This window comes from Alligator sinensis, unplaced genomic scaffold (genome assembly GCF_000455745.1).
Source record: "Alligator sinensis unplaced genomic scaffold, ASM45574v1 scaffold100_1, whole genome shotgun sequence".
NCBI lineage: Eukaryota > Metazoa > Chordata > Crocodylia > Alligatoridae > Alligator > Alligator sinensis.
Window position 1 is genome coordinate 1,573,836 of NW_005842193.1, and position 18,160 is coordinate 1,591,995.

An 18,160-nucleotide genomic window follows, 5' to 3' on the forward strand; every position below is an offset into this window, starting at 1 on the left:
TTCTGCTGTCAGTTTTTTCTTTTTGCCACTAGCTTGGTTCTTTCAGCTCCTCTTTCTCCTGTGTGTTAAGAAGAGCTTGAGGCTCTTGCATTTAGGCCTCTATCATGACAGAAGATTCAGATCAAGACGCATCTTGTTTCCACTATAATTTATAAAAACCTATTCATATTTAAATTCTATGAATTCCTTCCCTTTACGGCTGTCAAAGAGTGCAGTTGTGCCTTTCAGGCAATGGTCCATGTTAAGAGCAAAGTAGAGACACCTCTGAATGTGGTGTAGCGTGTACTTCCTTCTGAGCTGTGGGTCTCACCTCCTCCCTCACCCCTCTTCAGGATGGACAGTAACAAGCAGCACTAGTCAAGACCTGCCTTTAGCAGAAGGACTGCAGGTATGTTTGGGTCTGGAAACACATTACACCCTTCCATCCCCCTGCAGTTGCATGTATCTCCATAGGGCAGGTACAGTATGTTCCTATATCTGGGTCTAATTTACATAGTAGCATCTCTTTAATGTCTCTCAGTGTAAGAAATGAGTATAGTAAATAACATGAGAATTAACCATGTAGTTGAGGGTAAAGGTTTTCTTAACTGGGATTCAGTTGGGAGGCTCTAAAGAGTCTCACGGGTCATTGTTTAAGGCTGATTTTGGCGGCAATTGGGGGGTATATTTTGGGAAAGAGGACTGGTGATCTTTGTGGGGGGACTGTCAAGAGTGACCCCCTGCTTAAAGCTCTCTCTTTTGGCTCCTGTAGTTTCAGATTGCCCTGGCCAGAAGTGTCTGTCATCCCTTCTGTGGGCTTGGCTGCCATGTTTTCCACTTCTGGTGCCTTCTCATCAACCCCAGCCTCTTTTTTGCTTGGAGTCCCTGTTCCATCTTTCTCTTCCCCGCCTTTGGCTGTGGCACTTGAAATTACCTGTACAACTGGATCTGTTATTTTTGTCTCAGTCAACACCTTTGTATCTTTCCATCTCCGGGCCCCAGATTTTGAATTGAATTCATACATTTTGCCAGTGACTGGTAGAAGGAAAAGAAGAACAGTTAAAGCATTCCTCCTTAGAGCAGACTAAAGGATGAGGATTTCATCAGTGTGCAAAATTAACAAGGGGTAAATTTCACCAAAACTCCAGGAAACTGGTTAATTTGGAAAGCCTAACTCCACCCCCTAAGGCACTGTCTAAAGGAGGAAGTTTTGCTATTTGATATTGGCTTATTAAAGTGCCAAAATGACTCTGTTTTGGATCCAGAGCTACCAGCATAAAAATGATCTTCATGAAAAACTTTTCTTGAAGAGGGATAAATGTGATCAGTGTAAAGCATCTTTATAAAAGTATACTTTATAAAGTACAAGTTTGCAGATAATACCAAGCTGGAGTGAGTAGTAGATACGCTGGAGGATAGGGCCTCAGCAAGAGACCTTGACAACTTGGAAGATTAGATCATAAGAAATCTCATAAGATTCAATAAGGACAAGTACAAAGTCCTACAACAAAGTCCTACACTTAGGTACAGGTGGGGCACTGACTGGCGCTAAGCAGCAGCTCTGCAGAAAAGGATCTGAGGATTACAGTGGACAATATGCTGAATATGAGTTAACAGTGTGCTCTTGTTGTGAAGAAGACTAAAAGCATACTGGGCTGCATTAGTAGGAGCTGGCATTAGTTGCCAGCAGACTGAGGGAAGTGCTTTTTCCCCTCTATTTGGCACTGGTGAGACCACATCTGGAGTGCTGTGTCCAGTTTTGCAGCCTTTAACTACCTGAAGGGGGTTCCAGAGAGGATGGAGCCTGACTGTTCTTAGTGGTGGCAGATGACAGAACAAGGAGCAATGGTCTCAAGTTGTAGCAAGGGAAGTTTAGGATAAATATTAGGAAGAACTTGCCCACTGGGAGGGTTGTAAAGCACTGAAACCAGTTACTCAGAGACACTGAATCTCCATCCTTAGAGGTTTTTAAGACCCAGCTAGACAAAGCCTTGGCTGGGATGTTACAGTTGGGGGATGGTCCTGCTTTGAGTAGGGGGTTGGACTAGATGACCTTCTGAGGTCCCTTCCAACCCTAATTTTCTATGATTCTATGTAATTGTGTCCACACTAAGGCTCATACTGATCTGCCTAGATCAGCATCCTAACCAACCTCACCATACTGTTCTAAATATTTTCATGTAGACCAGCCCTATGGTTCATCCAAACCTTTTTCCTTGTCTAGACTAGAAAAAATTCTGCATACACTTTAGATTTTCAAATCAACTTGGCCAGTTTAAGGTAGTGAAGCCTATTTGAATCATCACCTGGTGTGGAAGTGTAGACATAGCTCAGTACCTTTGGAATCATGGTAGCTGCTCAGAGAACTGGTATCCCCAAGGATCTCATCTATATTTGTCGATTTGAAATTTGACCTAAGTGCTTTTCTGCTAAGATGCTCTCTGTGTTCTAATGAAAGGCAGGTTATTAACCCAACCAAATAATGTGCTCTGTTTATGTATGAAGTGAATATAGGCTGTGTCTGTACAGTAAATTATGGTAACGTTCCCAACAACAGCGTACTCACGCACACTGTGTGGCTTCTTGAAGCCTACCTTCTAAACTGGAAGCATGGTGGCTGCATACGTACAGCATGTCAGAGGCGCTAATTTGCAATGCTGAGTGACAGTGCCACTCATCCTGCCTGCAACACCAAGTACACTACTTCCCATTTGCAGGCAGCCCAGCTGGAGGAGTGCAGCATGCCTGCGGGTGCGATTCCCAGCCTTGGTAAGTTTGCCATGTATATACAGCCATAGTCATGTATATTGTACTCTCACATTCTTGGTCCATTAGCACCCAATCCTGGATTACTTTGTTAGAAAGTACTTGTACCCTCTAAGACTGTGTAATAGAAATGTTTAACTTACACATTGGAAATAGGTTATCTGCTACTTCAGCTCATTTACTACCCACAGATAAATAGGAATTTGCTTTGTTTCCAGTGTGATTACCTCAAGGTCTAAATTCTCCTTACTTGGTAAGTGAACAGGAACCAGGAGACATAGGGGCACCTCCTATAATTAACCATTATTTTTACTGGATACTGTGAGACAAAAAGGACTTTTAAGGAATGGAGGTAGAGAAAATGAAGGTTATATACTAAAGTTTATATCAGAATTAATGGATTCTGACACATTAATGTAATTTGGGCAATTAAGGATAAAATTGAACCTCTTCTCACATTATTTTTATGGCTGCTTACAGATGAGGTACTTTAGAGTGTAAAGATAAAGGAATGTCTAATAGCCCCAAATGTACCCACCAGCACAAAAGGTTACTGCAAAGGGCACTAACTTCTGAATTTGGATCCTTATATACCCTCTTGTGCAAGGTTTAAATAGTGCTTGAATGGAGTTTGGAGGATGCCTGTACCAGCTTCTTGTCTGCTGAACTGAACTTGCATGAATGCAGTTCTTGTAGACATAATATGATACTGTCACCATGTGTTGATGTCAGCTCAAGGAGCACATCTTCAGGGAGATCTACTTTATGCTAAATAGCAGAGTGTAGCCAACTGTCCCCTGGCTTGGAAGGTGATTCCCCACATCTCTTGGCCAGTTCTGCTCCATACACCCAACCCTCTTGATCCTCCAAAACTTTGGGGACTAATCAGCTAGGGCACACCACGCTTCTCTGCAGATAGTGCTGTGTTGCAGCTTAACATCTGTCATGCATGACAAATGACACATCATGGCATGATTTGGATTGGGTTTCAGGTTACTGAGCTCCATGGCTATAGTCTGCTCCTCAACCCAAGCATCTTTCTGTTCCTAAGATTTGGTACTGGCAGGAGAGCTGAAGGAAAAAGTGTATACAGTGTCCAGCCAAACATCATATAGCAGTACTCCAATAGTGCCCCCAGAAATTTCCACTGGTAAGATTTTTAAAGACAACTACACTGAGGATGCAGATCTTGTATCTCAAGGCTGCAAGCTGTCTTTACGAGTAGCAGGAGGTTTTGAAAAAAATAACAAAATTGGCCTACATTTCTTAAGAAGTCTTGTGAATAAGCTAATTACACAGCTAGTGTCCATCTTCCTTCTTTAGGATACATTTCAGACTCATGTTTTGTGACTGTCACCCTCTGCAGATGCCCTTCCATCCTTTCTGCTAACAAACCTTTCTATGCTGTTGCCTCTAGAGTTTTTTGCATTTGAATGCAAGTACTTCCAGGCTTTCTGAACATTAAGTCATAAATGCCATCATAGCCACTCTTTTTGGCAAAGAACCAAGCACTACAAATCTTGGTTCATTCTGTGGCTTGTAATTGTGCCCCTCTTCCTGCTTGACCTATGTGTTTTGGAGAAGCAGCCTGCCTACTAGGTGCCTGCTTCCCAGTGTTACACAGTCAGTAGCTGACACAACAGTGTAGGGGTGTGCGAAGAGGGCCGTATTCGATTCAAATTCAGGCCAATTCGGGGGACAGTGATTCGATTCGCTGATTCGGATCTCTGGCTCAATTCGATTCTGATTTGGAGAATCAGTGATTTGGCCATAGACATGGCTTTATATGTTTTTTCTATGTACCTCAAGGTACCAGGCGCAGCTCATGAACGTTGAGATGGTGGGGCAGATGAAGCATCCCACAGGAGCGTGGGGGGAGCTCCCCATGCGGTCAGCGAAGTGCAATGGAAGTACTTCTGGTCCACTTCCAGGTCCACTGCCGAGCACACGGGGGACCCCTCCCTCCCCCCCCCCCCCCCACATTCCCATGGGACACTCCATCCATCTCCGCATTTACAAGCCATGCCTGGTACCTTCAGGTATGTAGAAAAAACATATAAAATTGTGTTTATGGCCGAATCATCGAAACTCTCCGAGTCAAATTGGAGCCTTCCAATTTTGATTCGGAGAGATTAATGGGTTTCCTGATTCGATTTGGATTCAGAGATTCGCCAGCTGAATTGGGCCAAATCTCCTCCAAATCGAATCAGTGACCAAAGCTTTGCACAGCCCTAGTAAGTATTCAGAAGAATATTCTGCCTATTTTCTGCCAGGATTCTTAGGGCCTTGGGTGCAATGGTATCTGTGAATTTTTGAAGCAAGAGGGGAAGGCAGACTACAGGACAACTGTGCAGGAGGAAGCACCCATTGTGCTTTCAAAGCGAGGTTTTGAAGTTGAAGTGCTCTGTTGTAATATTAATTTATAAGCCATTTTCCAGCCTGTGTGATAGTTGTCCAACAACTGCAAGGATTGCTGCGGACCTAACAGTATAGTGGAGCCTATGGCATGGAGCAGGCCAACTCCCCCCACACCCTGGAGAAAGGGTGTCCTTTCTACCCCAGTGCCTTGCATCCCTGCGCTCAATTAATGTATTCCAGCTTGCTCAGGAAACAGGACTTGCCCATCATGTATAAACCAACTATTTATTAAGTGTCTTCAAGAGTTTTAAATGTATTCTTTCATTTAAAATGTCTTGGTGTTCATTATCTATGAAGCATAACTCCTATTTTTCTTGGAAAAAAGCAATCTTTTAAATATGAAAAGCAAATGTCTCCCCATATTTTATTTCACTAGCCTAGTTTATTTTGAGCCAGACACTAGTACTACAGTTTAATTTTTCTCTTACCTGGGTCTCTTGCTTCTCCATCGAAGACGGTGTTTAACTTGGTCATTTCCTACAAAAGACAGACAAACATGAAATCCAGCCTATGAATTAGATAGGCAAGGAAAAGAAGCAGTGACTTGGAAATTCTGACCTATATGGACTGAAACAGATTGATGTGATCTACATGTTGTATTCTTGTAGGCTAATTTTAAGCAGAACAGGCAACAAAAACCATTGTGGCTACTGAAGAAAATGAAGAATTAATTGGGTCTGACATGCTGAATGACTCCAAATGCATAACTACTAGAAGGGTTATCTTCACTACAGAAATAGTTTGGGAATTCCTATCAAAAGCGCTGAGGGAATGCGAGCAATATAGTGAAAGGGTTTTCACACACCATTTTTATCACTGAGAAAAAAGAAGGTGCCTGTGTTTGGGAATAACAAATCACTCTCCAACTAAATTAATTGGGCCTTGCCAGAACCAAAAGATTTAGAGCCTTCTTCTCCTCTGCATTAAATTTGTGCTGGTCAGGGGCAACTTTTACTGAAATCAAGGGAGTTGCACTTAGTTTAAAAGAGAAAATGGGTCCTTTGTTATCCTCCTCATGCTTAGCCTTCAAATAGTCTCCTTTCTGACCCTGAACTGATTCTCTTGGTGTAGAGAGATGGGAGGTGAGCCTAGATTTTTAAAGGAGACGAGGGACACACTGCAGTTAAATTATAGCTCCCATGAGACATTATGACAGCATTTATGACCAGAAAAAAAATCAGTTTGGGACCCAAATTCTGGAGGGGTCAAGGTGTTTGTGTTTTTTTGTTCTTTTTAATTTAAAAGTTAAAATTCTTCCTGAAAACAGATGGGGGGGGGGGGGGGGGGGGGGGGGGGAATATTTAGTCAAAAATACTGTATTCCATCAAAGAACAATTTTGATGAAAAATGTTTGACCAGTCCTAACAACAGTATCTTGTCCGTTATTCCTGATGTTTAGTCCGTGCTTTCTCAGGCTCTAACATCACATGTTGAGCCACATTTATGAAAGACTTAATAAGTCACACTGCAGTGAGTGTTTCAGCATTCCTATGTAAGAACCCTGATTTTACTTCATCTCAGTTCTTTCCCTTTCTTCTGCCAAACCTTCATCAAATCACAATTTTCCTAAAATGACTTTTCCCTCCATCCTCTTTTCACATCAGTCATAACAAACTAGACCAGTGGTTTTTAGACTTGAGGCACACCTCAGAAAATGCCAGGACTTCGTTTTCATTCTTTTTTACTACACAAAAATAATAGAGCAGTTCTTCTGTTGCAAAAAAGCTCGGATCACAACAGGTCAGAATGATTTGAATACTACATGAAATCTATGAGTTTATCTTGTGAATCAGTTTTGCACACCTAATAATGCTAACATCATGCAGCACCCTTGAAAGGATCTGAAGGTACCCTAGTTGAGAATCACTGAACTAGACAATAGAAAACCCCATGACAAACCATACAACTATCCAATCTTTTATATGTCACCATTCAGTGACACTGCTTTATACTCCATCTTGTTTCTTGTCACTAGGGACTGTAAATTCTTTCAGGCAGGGATGTGCATGAAATATTGGCCCTACTGAAGTCAAAATAAGGTTTGCCTTTCACTTAGTGTTCATCCAGTTTCTATAAAATGCTTAGCATGCTGCTGGGATAAAACAGTTTGCCTAGCTCATTGAATAGAGCCTGGTTATAAGACCTGGGTTTGAGTCCCAGCTTTATCACTGACCTGTTGTTTGACCTTGATCAAGTCATTGGTCTCTGTGCTTTAGTTTCCCTTCTAGTCCTTTGACTGTCTCATCTATTTATATTAAAAGCTCTTTAGGGAAGAAGTTGTCTCATCATATGCATATCAGTACTGAGGACAATGGGACTCCAACCTCAGTCAGCAATTGAGTGTTCCTATTATATTAACAACAGCCCTACAGACTTGGTCAGACTAAGTTCTTATCACCTGACTAAGACTGATTAGGACCACATATGGGTTATTTATTCACTAGCTACTAGTGTCTCTAATGATATGTGTGCATTATAAAAATAGAACCATTCAATATTTATGAAACATTGGATTTGCACAAAAACTGTGTCCAGCAGCAAGCTTGCTAAGAGCTCTTCCTTGAAACCTCTTGTATTAGTTTATAGAATCATAGGGTGCCTATACACAAGCAGAGACACTGCTCTGATGTGCTGTAATTACACACATCGGAGTAGACTCGATTAATCAAGTCTGCTGGAGCGTGGTAATTACTGTGCTCCAGCAGCTTCCAGTGTCATGTGTATCAGCATCCCCATGTTGAAAAATGGTGCCAGGGGTGCTTTAACTTAAACTCGTTCAATAAGTTTTAGATGAAGAGCCCCCACTGCCATTTTTCAGTGCAGGGACACTGATACACAAGATGCTCTGGGCACTTCAATCAGAACAGCTCTAAGAGCTGCTCTAATTAAAACACCCCCCCCCCCCCCACACACACACACACACTCCCAAAGCATGTATATAACCACCCATAGAGTCATACAGAAGTAGGGCTGGAAGGGACCTCTGGAGGTCATCTAATCCAACCCTATGCCTGGAGAAGGCTCATGGGTGGATCTAGGATTTAGAGAAAGTTGGGGTGCAGATGGTGTGGCACATCATTACATATAACACAATACATGTTTTTCTCCAGTTAAAGAGAAAGTAGAGATGCTGACAAACATGGGGGAAAAAATAACGCTTTACTGGAAGAGGAAACACGTTAGTTTGACCCAGCTCCCCAGTGTCTGTATAGACTGGGTGCTTCAGCAGAGCTTTTCAGTGCCTTTATCTAAAGCTGATTCAATCAGCTTTTAGATAAAATTGCCAAAAAGCCCTACTGAAGCACGCAATCTACATAGACACTGGGCAAGCCGGGTCAAACTAACTAACAGTTTTGGGTTTTTTACATCTGTAAGCACCCTAGATCAGGGTGGGCAAAATGAGGCCCATGGGCCGGATACAGGCCAGTGTATCTGGCCCACCGGGCCCCTGAGCTGCCCTTGATGGCTTGCCAAAACTCAGTAAGCGGCCCTCTGCCCAAAATAATTGCCTGCCCCTGGCCTAGATGTTTTATTAATGTGCTATGGGGCTAGCAATATATTATTCGGTTTAAGATCAAAGCAAAAACAAATATAACTCTTGGAATGTGTATTGATTTGCTAGATTATATATAAAATTTAAAAAGCACAACAAAATAGGCAAAAGGTAGCCAAAATAGTGAAAAGATATTCTGTCATTAGTTCTGGAGTCATCATAGTAAGATGTACATCTCTTATTCAGATTCATAAAACAAAATCTAGTCTCTTTGGAGCATTTTGGCAGTGCCTCCAATACTTCACTATCAGTCATTTCTACACCTAAATTAATATTACCACACTTGAGTAAAGGTTTTTAGTTAGAGCTTAAAACACTTTGCAGGGCTTTGAAATAAAAGAGAGACATCACCAGGAATGGTTAACAGACAGCAAAGTTGTAGAAGAAAGGATAGTTTGAATATTGGAACATCAAGACCATTTACAAGGATAGAGAGTCATTAACAGCTGTGGAGTGAAGAGAGACTAGAAGGAGTCAGGAAGGTGACAATGAGCCATTAAGTCAATTTACTCTCTCAGCACTGCCTGAATTGAAATACTGCTGCTCTTCCCAGGCAATTGGTTTTAAAGTCTGGGTAGAGCAGGAATCAAAGAGGAGTGGAACTGTACCACTGCACCCAAAGTCCACTGTAGGCAGGATCATCCATACCCAAATCATTCCAAGCAAATCCTTGACTAACCTACCACTAAAACTACATGGGCAACCCTGTCAAACAGCCACAAGGCATAGCACCCTAACCTGCCACAGGTAAAGTGGAGGAGGGGGCGGAAGGGGGAGGACAACAGTGACCAATGTCTTGTTTCTGCAAGGGTTGTTTAAATATGCTCAAGAGATCCAAGGAAGAGGGCCATGCCCCATGCTACAGAAGGCAAAACTCCTACAGTTTGTACTAATCTAACCAAGGGGTAGAATTCCTTCCTGACCCCAAATACAGTGATCAGTCTGACCCTGAGTGGACAGACAAGACCCTGTAGCCAGGAACCTCCTGGTTTTAGTCCTAGCAGGACCACTGGTACATCCCAGTCAAAATTCCCAGGCTGGGCTGCAACCATCTCGTAATGCTTCTAAGGAAGGCAAAAAAAAAATCCCCAGACACATGTAGCAACAGAAGCGGGGGAGTGGGGGAAGAAATCCTTCCCACTCCCATGCAGCAACTAGGAAAGCCCAGAAGTATAGTATAGACATAGCTACATGTAGATCATTCCTGACCATATCAAATTTCCATAGGTCCCATCAGAGCCGTTTCTTGAGGGGAGGGGGGTGCAAATTGGGGTGACCTCCCCAGGGCCTGTGCTTTGGGGGGCCCTGCAGACAGTGCTGTACAGGCCCTGGCAAGGGCACCACCACTTTGCGCTCCAGCCACTTGCCATCCTCCCCCCCTCCCCACCCCCACCGCCATGTCCCACCTGCTCGCCATCCTCCCCCCCACACCCCTAGAGTCGGCTCTGGTCCTATGCCCACATTGTAAGCCTGATGCGGGCAAAAAGCTTTCTTTTATTTTTGTTAGCTGTAGCACTTACCAATACAATTTCTTTCTTGGGATTCTTTTTTTCTGTAGGAAAGAAAATACAAATTCTAAGCAATCTGATTCTCAGCAATATTAAGACCCAGTTCTTCAAAAGGGATTATTGATTCTAGCTTCCCAACTCTAGAGACATTTTAAAGGGGTCTGATTTCCAAAGGACAAGTGCTTAGCAATTTTTTGGGAAAAAAAACCCTGTAAGATATTTCAGTTTAGGAACCACAAAGTTGCTAGTCACTCCTGCAAAGCTTCTCCTTGAAGAGACATAAACGAATAATTTGCAGCAAAGAATTTCCTCAACAAGCTTCCCTTTCCATAAACTGTAGTAGAGGGCTCACAAATTCAAATGTGTTCCTTATTCTGAATGTTTTGCCCATTTTTTTTTTTTATTTTTGTGCGCAAAATTCTTCACTTGTAGGTCATTTAAATGTGAAGTTTTACCATTAAATTTGCTGTGGAGAGTGAAATTTGCCTTTCTACAGACAGTAATCACTCAGGCTGTGCACTAATTAACTGCCACTCAAGCCATATTCTGAGCCAGGAGTTGCTCCATGGCCTTGTGCTAGCCCTTTTGTCAGAAAGTGAATTGTACTCTGAAGGAATTTTCAAACGCCAAATGCAGCTTTGTCCAAACCCTTTACTTGTCAAGCTTGTGCATTTGAAGTTAATGGAAGACAAAATGGGAAAAGTGCTGCAAACCCTGTCAAAATTCATATCCAAGAGCAAAGCATATATTTGTAGATACGTTTTTCCCGTTATTCACTCAGGCCACATTGGCATGTTTAATGCAGCAGTACCATGAACTGTGCTACAGCAAGGATCTGGAGATGAGATCTCATCTGTTTCTTTAGCATCCTTTCATTCACACTCTGGGGGGCATATTTAATTCCCCTTTTTGATAAAACAGCATCTCCAGCTATCAGTGGTCCTTGTTGTACATCATGTAATGGGTTAAAATGTACTATTGTTAGAGATAAGCATGAACCTGAGTGATTCCTTCTAAGGGTCTTCACAGCCTCAGTTTTGGGCACCTGATTATTTGAGACAGTGCCAAGCACCAACCTCTGGAAATCACTTCACTGTAAAATTCCTCAAGTTGGGTTCCCCAAATAACTAGTTAGTTCTGAAAATCCTGATCTTCCAAATTGCAATTTCTTGGTCATGTGGGGGCAGGACCTAAAAATTGGACCCAAATGAGTCCATGCAAACTATACGCACTAAAGAAAACTAACAAGATAAAAGATATGGAAAAGGCTGACTCAAAACATTTGAGATGGTTTTTTTTATGCACGTGCTCTGGGAGTAGAGGGGAGAGGGGTGCTTAATCAGAGCGGCTCTGAGAGCCACTCTAATTAAAGCACCTGGGGCGTCTCATGTATCAGCAGCCCCACGCTTCAAAATGGCAGCAGGGGATCTTTATCTAAAGCTCGTTCCATGAGCTTTAGATAAAGCACTCCTGCGGACATTTTGAAGTGCAGGGATGCTGGTATGTGAGACATGGGAGGTTGCTGGAGCATGGTAATTGCCTCGATTAATCGAGTCTGCTCCAATGCACTGGAATTACAGCATGTCAGAGCAGCCTCCCTGCTCGTGTATAGGCAGCCATGCCAGAGTACTGTGGGATGCCAGGCCTGATTTTTTTCCAAGTGACTTGATAGATTTTTAAGTTTAAAAAGAATTATTAGGTCATCTCATATGGTGTCCTATACCACACAAAACAGAAGTCCATCTGGGTACTCTTACGTTGAGCCCAAGACATTACATGTCTGAAAATGGAATGCTAAATTTCACTCTGATGAATAAGGAGAAGTTGTTTTTAAGAAGTGGTAAAAGTGAAGAAAATAGATGCATACCTGGGGTTTTTGTCCTGAAATGAAAAGTAGAAATTATCAACATTGTTAATTATTGCAACATCTTTTATATGTTCATAAAAAACCCATGTTGCGGTTCTAGGCCCAAGAACTCTGTTATTTTACACGTGGCATACAGGGAATATTTCCCTGTGTTTTGGTTAGTTTAGTTTTGCCAAGTTTGCTTTTACTGAGCCCCAGCATTTTCTATTAAGGTTCCAGAAGCTGTGAAACAGTCCTAAATATTGTTCCTGTCCCCCACCCCCTGTGGCCATATTTTTGTAATCTTATTTATGTATACCTTTATGTACACTTACAGTCTTTGATTTTAAGGACTGATTACTCCTCCAAAAGTCATTATGTTTAAAAAACTAGCCCCCTCTTTCAATTCTAGCCTTTAAGGCAGGTCAAGTTTTGAATTTTCTGCGCTGAGATAACACCTTTTCAAATACTGGGACGGTTTAAAGTGTAGTTTCAAAACACCAAGATTTCTATTCAGTGTGAGAGCCTGACTCCCACTAAATTATTAGCACCTATTAATAAATAACAACAATAATCTCTAGATTGTATGCCACATGGTCATTTGTCATTCCTACCACAAATTGTTAAATTCCTTGTAAAGACTTGTAGAATAATAGCTTATAGTCATAGTTATTGTCTCTCATTCTAAATGATCTCGGTATACTTTACAAATTTAAGCCCAGGTCCTGAAAACAATAATGCAAGTACTTAATTTTAAGCACAAAGCAGAGCTACTCTTAATTCAACATATGCATATGCTAAATAAAATATCAGTCTGTATAAACTAATGAGCCTGACAGGCATTCTAAACCAGAGATATCAAAGATCTGACTTGTGGAGCTCTGTCATCAGTCCCTAGTGCTGCCCCTGAGTCTGAGCTGACCCACACACCAGTGGACCAGCCTCGTGTACAGGACCTGGGATGTGTGCTGCACACAATGCCAACTCTAGCCAGTCCAGGATCCACACTACATGTGGCACCCATGCCAGCTGTTCTGGGACTGCACAATGCACGGTGCCTGCTCAGGAACCCATGCTGCATGCAGCACCCACCCTGGCCAGTCCGGGATCTGTGCCCCACACAGCAGCTAAGCATGTGCTGGATCCAGCAAAGGGATAGGGAAGGGAGTGCTGGGGGGGGGAAGGGGGAAAGTGGTGGGGGGAGGTCTGTGGGCCTGTTTCAACTCATGGACCAGCCCTGTGCCACTCTTACGAAGCTTTGCATTAATTTAACGGTCTGCATCCTGTACAAAGCTGCCATTAGAATCTATCACATTTTTTTCTGAGCCAGGAATTGAGGATCAGTGTCAATATTAATGAGGTCCTTTGAGATCCTCAATCTTGACTGGTGCTTTTGGGCCCTCCTATCATTTAAGTCAGGTGTGTGAAATTCATCTCATGCCTCAGGTCAAATCCAGATCACAGGGCTCCTTGCTGGCTAGATGCAGACTGGGGTATGTGGTGGTCCCAACCCGAGGCAAGTGGTGACAGTGGCAGCAGCTGGGACTCTGGCACAAGAAATGTGGCAGCTGCTCCAGTACAAGGTGACAGCAGTGGAGGAGTTTGGGCAAGCGCTCAGGTCAAGCAGCTACAGGGTAAGGACTGTTTCACCCCTTTCTTGCCCTCCTGCCACTGATGGCCATGTCCATCATGGCCTGGGGCCCTCAAATTCTTCAGCACACCATGCTCCAACTTCCAGTAGCTCAACAAGCCAGAGTGGCTCCAGGGGCCAGATCCAGCCCACAGGCTGTATATTTGACACCCCAGATTTATGTTGAACAGAAATTAGGTTTGTTTTGGCCCATGGCTTATAAAGACTGATGGCTGCTGCATGAAACTGTATGTGACTCCAGGAAAAATTTCTATTTCATTTTCTTTTGACTTTTATCTCTTTAAAGAATCAAAATGCTATTACAGGTGGCATCAGCAGTTATTCCTGCAAATGCCATATTGCTGTAAAATAGTCAAAGGCAGAAATTCCATTGCCTTTTCTGAGCTCCATGTTGTCTTTTTCAGTAACAGGTATTTAATAGTTTAAAAAATTGACTCCATTTCTCAAGGAGTCTTATGATTGTATTAGCAGAATATCATTGGATTACTTACAGCATGTGTTTATCTGCCTTGGGTTTTGGTGGGCAGTTGGTACGGATATACTTCGCCAGAAGAAAGGTTAAGTACCCAAGAACGCCAAGGAGTAGCATGCTTCCAAGGCAAATGACAAAGGGCACATACCAGGCTGATGCAGAAAAAGTGTTTTCTCTTCTGATCAGAAGTGTAAAACCAGGCTTTTAAAATAAGAAATAGATACACATATAAAAGGTTCTTAAATATTGCATACTTGGCATTTCACTGACATGTAGTATAAAAACACATTTCTGATTGTGACAAAGTGATGTTATATCAATACTTTTGTTAAAAATATTTAGATTGCCTTACACAAATGGAAGATACTACCTCAGCATCTTAATAGAGGGAAAAATATTGGATACCACTACTACTAATCTAGAGCAAAATATGGAAGTTTTAAAGTACTACCCTTGCATGCAGTTCAATGTCAGTGTAAAAAAAGAAATTGCCTTTATTAAAGGTGTTGGATGTAGAAGAATTCAGTCATAAAAATAAGTCATTGCATAAAAATAAGTAAAACCTGAAATTCTCAAATTTTTACTCTAGAAATGAGCTTGAATCATATCATTTAACAGCTGTTTCTGAGTTCCCCAAAAATTAATGTGCATTCAGAGTGAGTTTTGATTTGGCCAACTGTTAAAGAGTTAACGGCTCTTTAGTTAGGCTTGCATTTTTTAATCGGCTAAATGTGGGGGAAAAATCTGTGTTCTTTTCTCTACAGGTAGTGAAATTTCACACGGTGTTAGTTTTTATGGTCTTTAGATTTCCGATTTTATTTAATTTTGCATGATAATTTTTAATTGGTCTCTGTACAATAATTTGCCAGGATTAATAGCTATCCAGCTCTGCTTGATGTCTTAAAACAGTGATTCTTAACCCAGGTTCTGCAGCACTCTGGTATGCCATGAGATCCTTTCAAGGATACCACAGGTAACACACAATGTTAGTGCTGTTAGGTGTGCAAGTATGAGTCAAGATAAACCCCAAATAAGAATCCATAGTGTCAGAAACATTCTGATCTATTGTGCTCTTCCTGTGTTCTTTGTAATAGAAGAATCACTCTTTGTCCTTAGTCAAAAAATGAGTGAAAACTAAGAGCTGGCATTTTCTGAAGGGTGCCTGGACACCAGCCTTCCAGCATGTACTTCACCCAGTTCCTATGCCAGGCATTTATGACTAAGAGTGTTGGAAGAGGGTAGTGAGCAAGTGGTGTGTGAAAGGGGACTTGGAGGGGTGGTCTGGTGCTTGTAGGCTGGTATCCCTGAGGAGGCAAGAGTGAAGGTTGTGGCATGTAGTCTGGCCTGTATGGTCAGCGTGGCAGTGTGTAGAGAAGGAGCACAGAGTAAATACTGTTAGGCAGCTTAACTTCTCATTTCAGTAGTTTTGTGTCAGATCATGTGTGCGTGCATCTGGGGTTGTATAACCCTTTCACTTCTGGGTGCTTTGTGTGCTTACGGAGATGGAAGTCAGTTGGGAAGTTTGGACCCAGGCATTTCTGGCCCATGTAACAAAGCTCTCAGAATTTCAGATGTGGTGTGTGTGGCATTCCAGGGTTCTGGTTTGGGCCTTTCTGTTTGCCTTACTTATGGGTTTACTAAAGGCTAAATATTTTGTCCTTTGTCCCCATCTGCAATATCCCCACCTCTCTATTCTGATACATGAGGAAGATAAAGTGTTGATACCACTAAGAAGGTGGGCAAAAAGTGGGAAGACCATGGGGCGCCCATCTCTCTCCAAGAAAGGTGGTGTGGCATAGCAGGAGGGAAGCATCCAGTCAAACAGTGGCATAAGTGTCCTCTCTGTCTTGGAGTAAGGTTAGAGTACAGAAGAAACCATGACTACAAATCACATTTCTTAGTGTGGCTGAGCTGTGGACCATGCAAATACACTGCAATGAGCAAAGTTCCATCCAGTGCTTAACATTCCTGGTACTTACACCTTTGTGTGTTTAAAAAGTAATCCGGCATTGAGTGAAGGGCAGGTTAAGGGTTGTTGGAGGTGTTTAGAACAGCTTCAGTTCCTGCACACCCAGTCATTGGGTACAATATTTGGGTGACCCAAGTGACAGAGAACTCTTTCCTGGTTGGTGGATAGTAGGTTTTTAATCTCCAAACACATGAGTTGGTGCCCTGTCACTAGGATGTGCAAATCAGACAAAGAAATAGGTATCTGAGAATTAAAAACCAGTTTCTGCCAAAGGCACAAATTGGTATTAATGTCTCATGCAAAGTTGAATTCCTATTCTCTCCTTATTAATGCAGCTGCCAAGCCTTTAACTTTTCCATCATATGTTCTGCATATGAGACTGTGATGATCTCCACATCACAGGCTGTGTAGCTCAAGCTTGAGTGGGTGTGGGGAGGAAATGGACTGTGGAGTTGAATGCAGATAGGGTATTGGTTTTTTGTTGGATTTATGGATTGATTTTTGTCAAAGGGTCAGGCTGCTCTGGGTGATTTTTTGCATTGGGGTGACCTTAATGGCAAGGTGCCCAGACCTTATGAGTGAATGCCTTTGTGCTGAAAAAATTGAAAATAAAATATAAATATTATGCAACTGCACCTGGAACCCAAGCCTATAAGACACTGACTACCCACAGTTTCCAACTGAAGTTAGTATTTATCTTTGCCCAAGACCAGACCCTCAGTAATTCTTGTGCCCTTTTATGTGCATATATCCTCAGCTGATTTAATGTTATTTATTTATTTTTTAATTCCAAATAGTCTTTCAGTAGAAGATTGAGGAGCTCAGTACACTTACTGTAGCAGGAAGGAGAGTAGCTGGGTTTGGGATAACTTTGATGCTTAATGTCACTGTTCCAGTTTCAACATGGACTGTTGCCCTGTCACTACCGGACAGCAAATTGTCATCTGTTACGTAGATGCGCAAGCTGTAGGCCCAGGTTGTATCCAAACCATTTTCATAGTCAAACCTGGATACAAGAATCAACCGAGAGCTGTTGGAGCCAGCACTTGGTGAAAAAGTGAAATGGTTATTAATGTTGCCTAGAAGTAAAAGAAAAAATACTTGTGTAAAGACACATATTCAAAATATGGTAAAGAGAACCACTGATTCACTTGTTTCTGGGTGTTTGTCATTTCCATTGGCAGTTTGTTACTAATTAATTACACAATGATTTTGCTTTATAGTACTGCATTCAAAAACTGCCGTTAGGGATGGAACGCTCTAGTAAGTTTAGCACTGGAGCATTTTATGGCATGGCTCCAATTACTAGAAGCTGATTGTGTGGACTATCATGGATAAAATGTACTGTAGCTACAGAACTATAAATGAGGAACAAATGCCCCTACTGAGCACACATCTGAGGCAGATGATTTTCAGCTGGAATGCTAGGGGCCATTGCAAGAGACTCTCACAGCAACAAAATGAGTTGGCGTTTGCAACTCTAGGTGAGCTCCTGAGGACCACTTCTAACAACAACAGCACAGGGCTCCTAGCTCAGGGGAGAGGTCTTTAAGCCACCTTTATACCTTTCAGAGTCTGGATTGCTCTGAGCCCCTATGTGTATTTTAAAGCAGAGGGGGGCAAAATACAGCCCCCAGGCCACATCTGGCCCACCAGACAAATTTGCCACCAATCTGCCGCCACCAGGCAAATTTGCCCGCCAGGCAAATCTGGCCCACCAGAGCTCAGGTGGGTAGGGTGTGAGGGAGAGTGGGGGGGGTTGTGGAGACCCCCCCCACATATGCCTCTTATGGTGCACAGCCCTCACCAGCAGCAGCAGCAGGCTGGCACTAGTGCCCAGTGCAGGTGCTGCTGCCTGGTGGCAAGCAGCTCTGGCCAGTGCTGCACATGGTAAGGAGTGCGGTCTGGCCTGCCCACCTCAATCGCGCAGGGCTCTCTGCAGTGCATGTGCAGCTCCGTGCCACCAGAGTAAGTCCCATATGATGGAGCTGGTTACCT

General features: G+C 42.6%; 1 protein-coding gene across 1 annotated transcript in view; it reads right to left on the bottom strand.

Annotated features, from left to right (window-relative positions):
• Nucleotides 1-625: 625 nt before the first annotated feature.
• CDHR3 (cadherin related family member 3) overlaps nucleotides 626-18,160 on the bottom strand; it is a 72,713-nt gene continuing 55,178 nt past the window's right edge. Inside the window, exons 16-21 of the mRNA XM_025207379.1 lie at nucleotides 16,997-17,241; nucleotides 14,213-14,394; nucleotides 12,092-12,105; nucleotides 10,237-10,268; nucleotides 5,592-5,640; nucleotides 626-1,014 (exon numbers count right to left, since the gene is read on the bottom strand). Of these exons, the coding sequence (XP_025063164.1) occupies nucleotides 626-1,014; nucleotides 5,592-5,640; nucleotides 10,237-10,268; nucleotides 12,092-12,105; nucleotides 14,213-14,394; nucleotides 16,997-17,241 (911 nt within the window). The remainder of the gene's footprint in view (nucleotides 1,015-5,591; nucleotides 5,641-10,236; nucleotides 10,269-12,091; nucleotides 12,106-14,212; nucleotides 14,395-16,996; nucleotides 17,242-18,160) is intronic.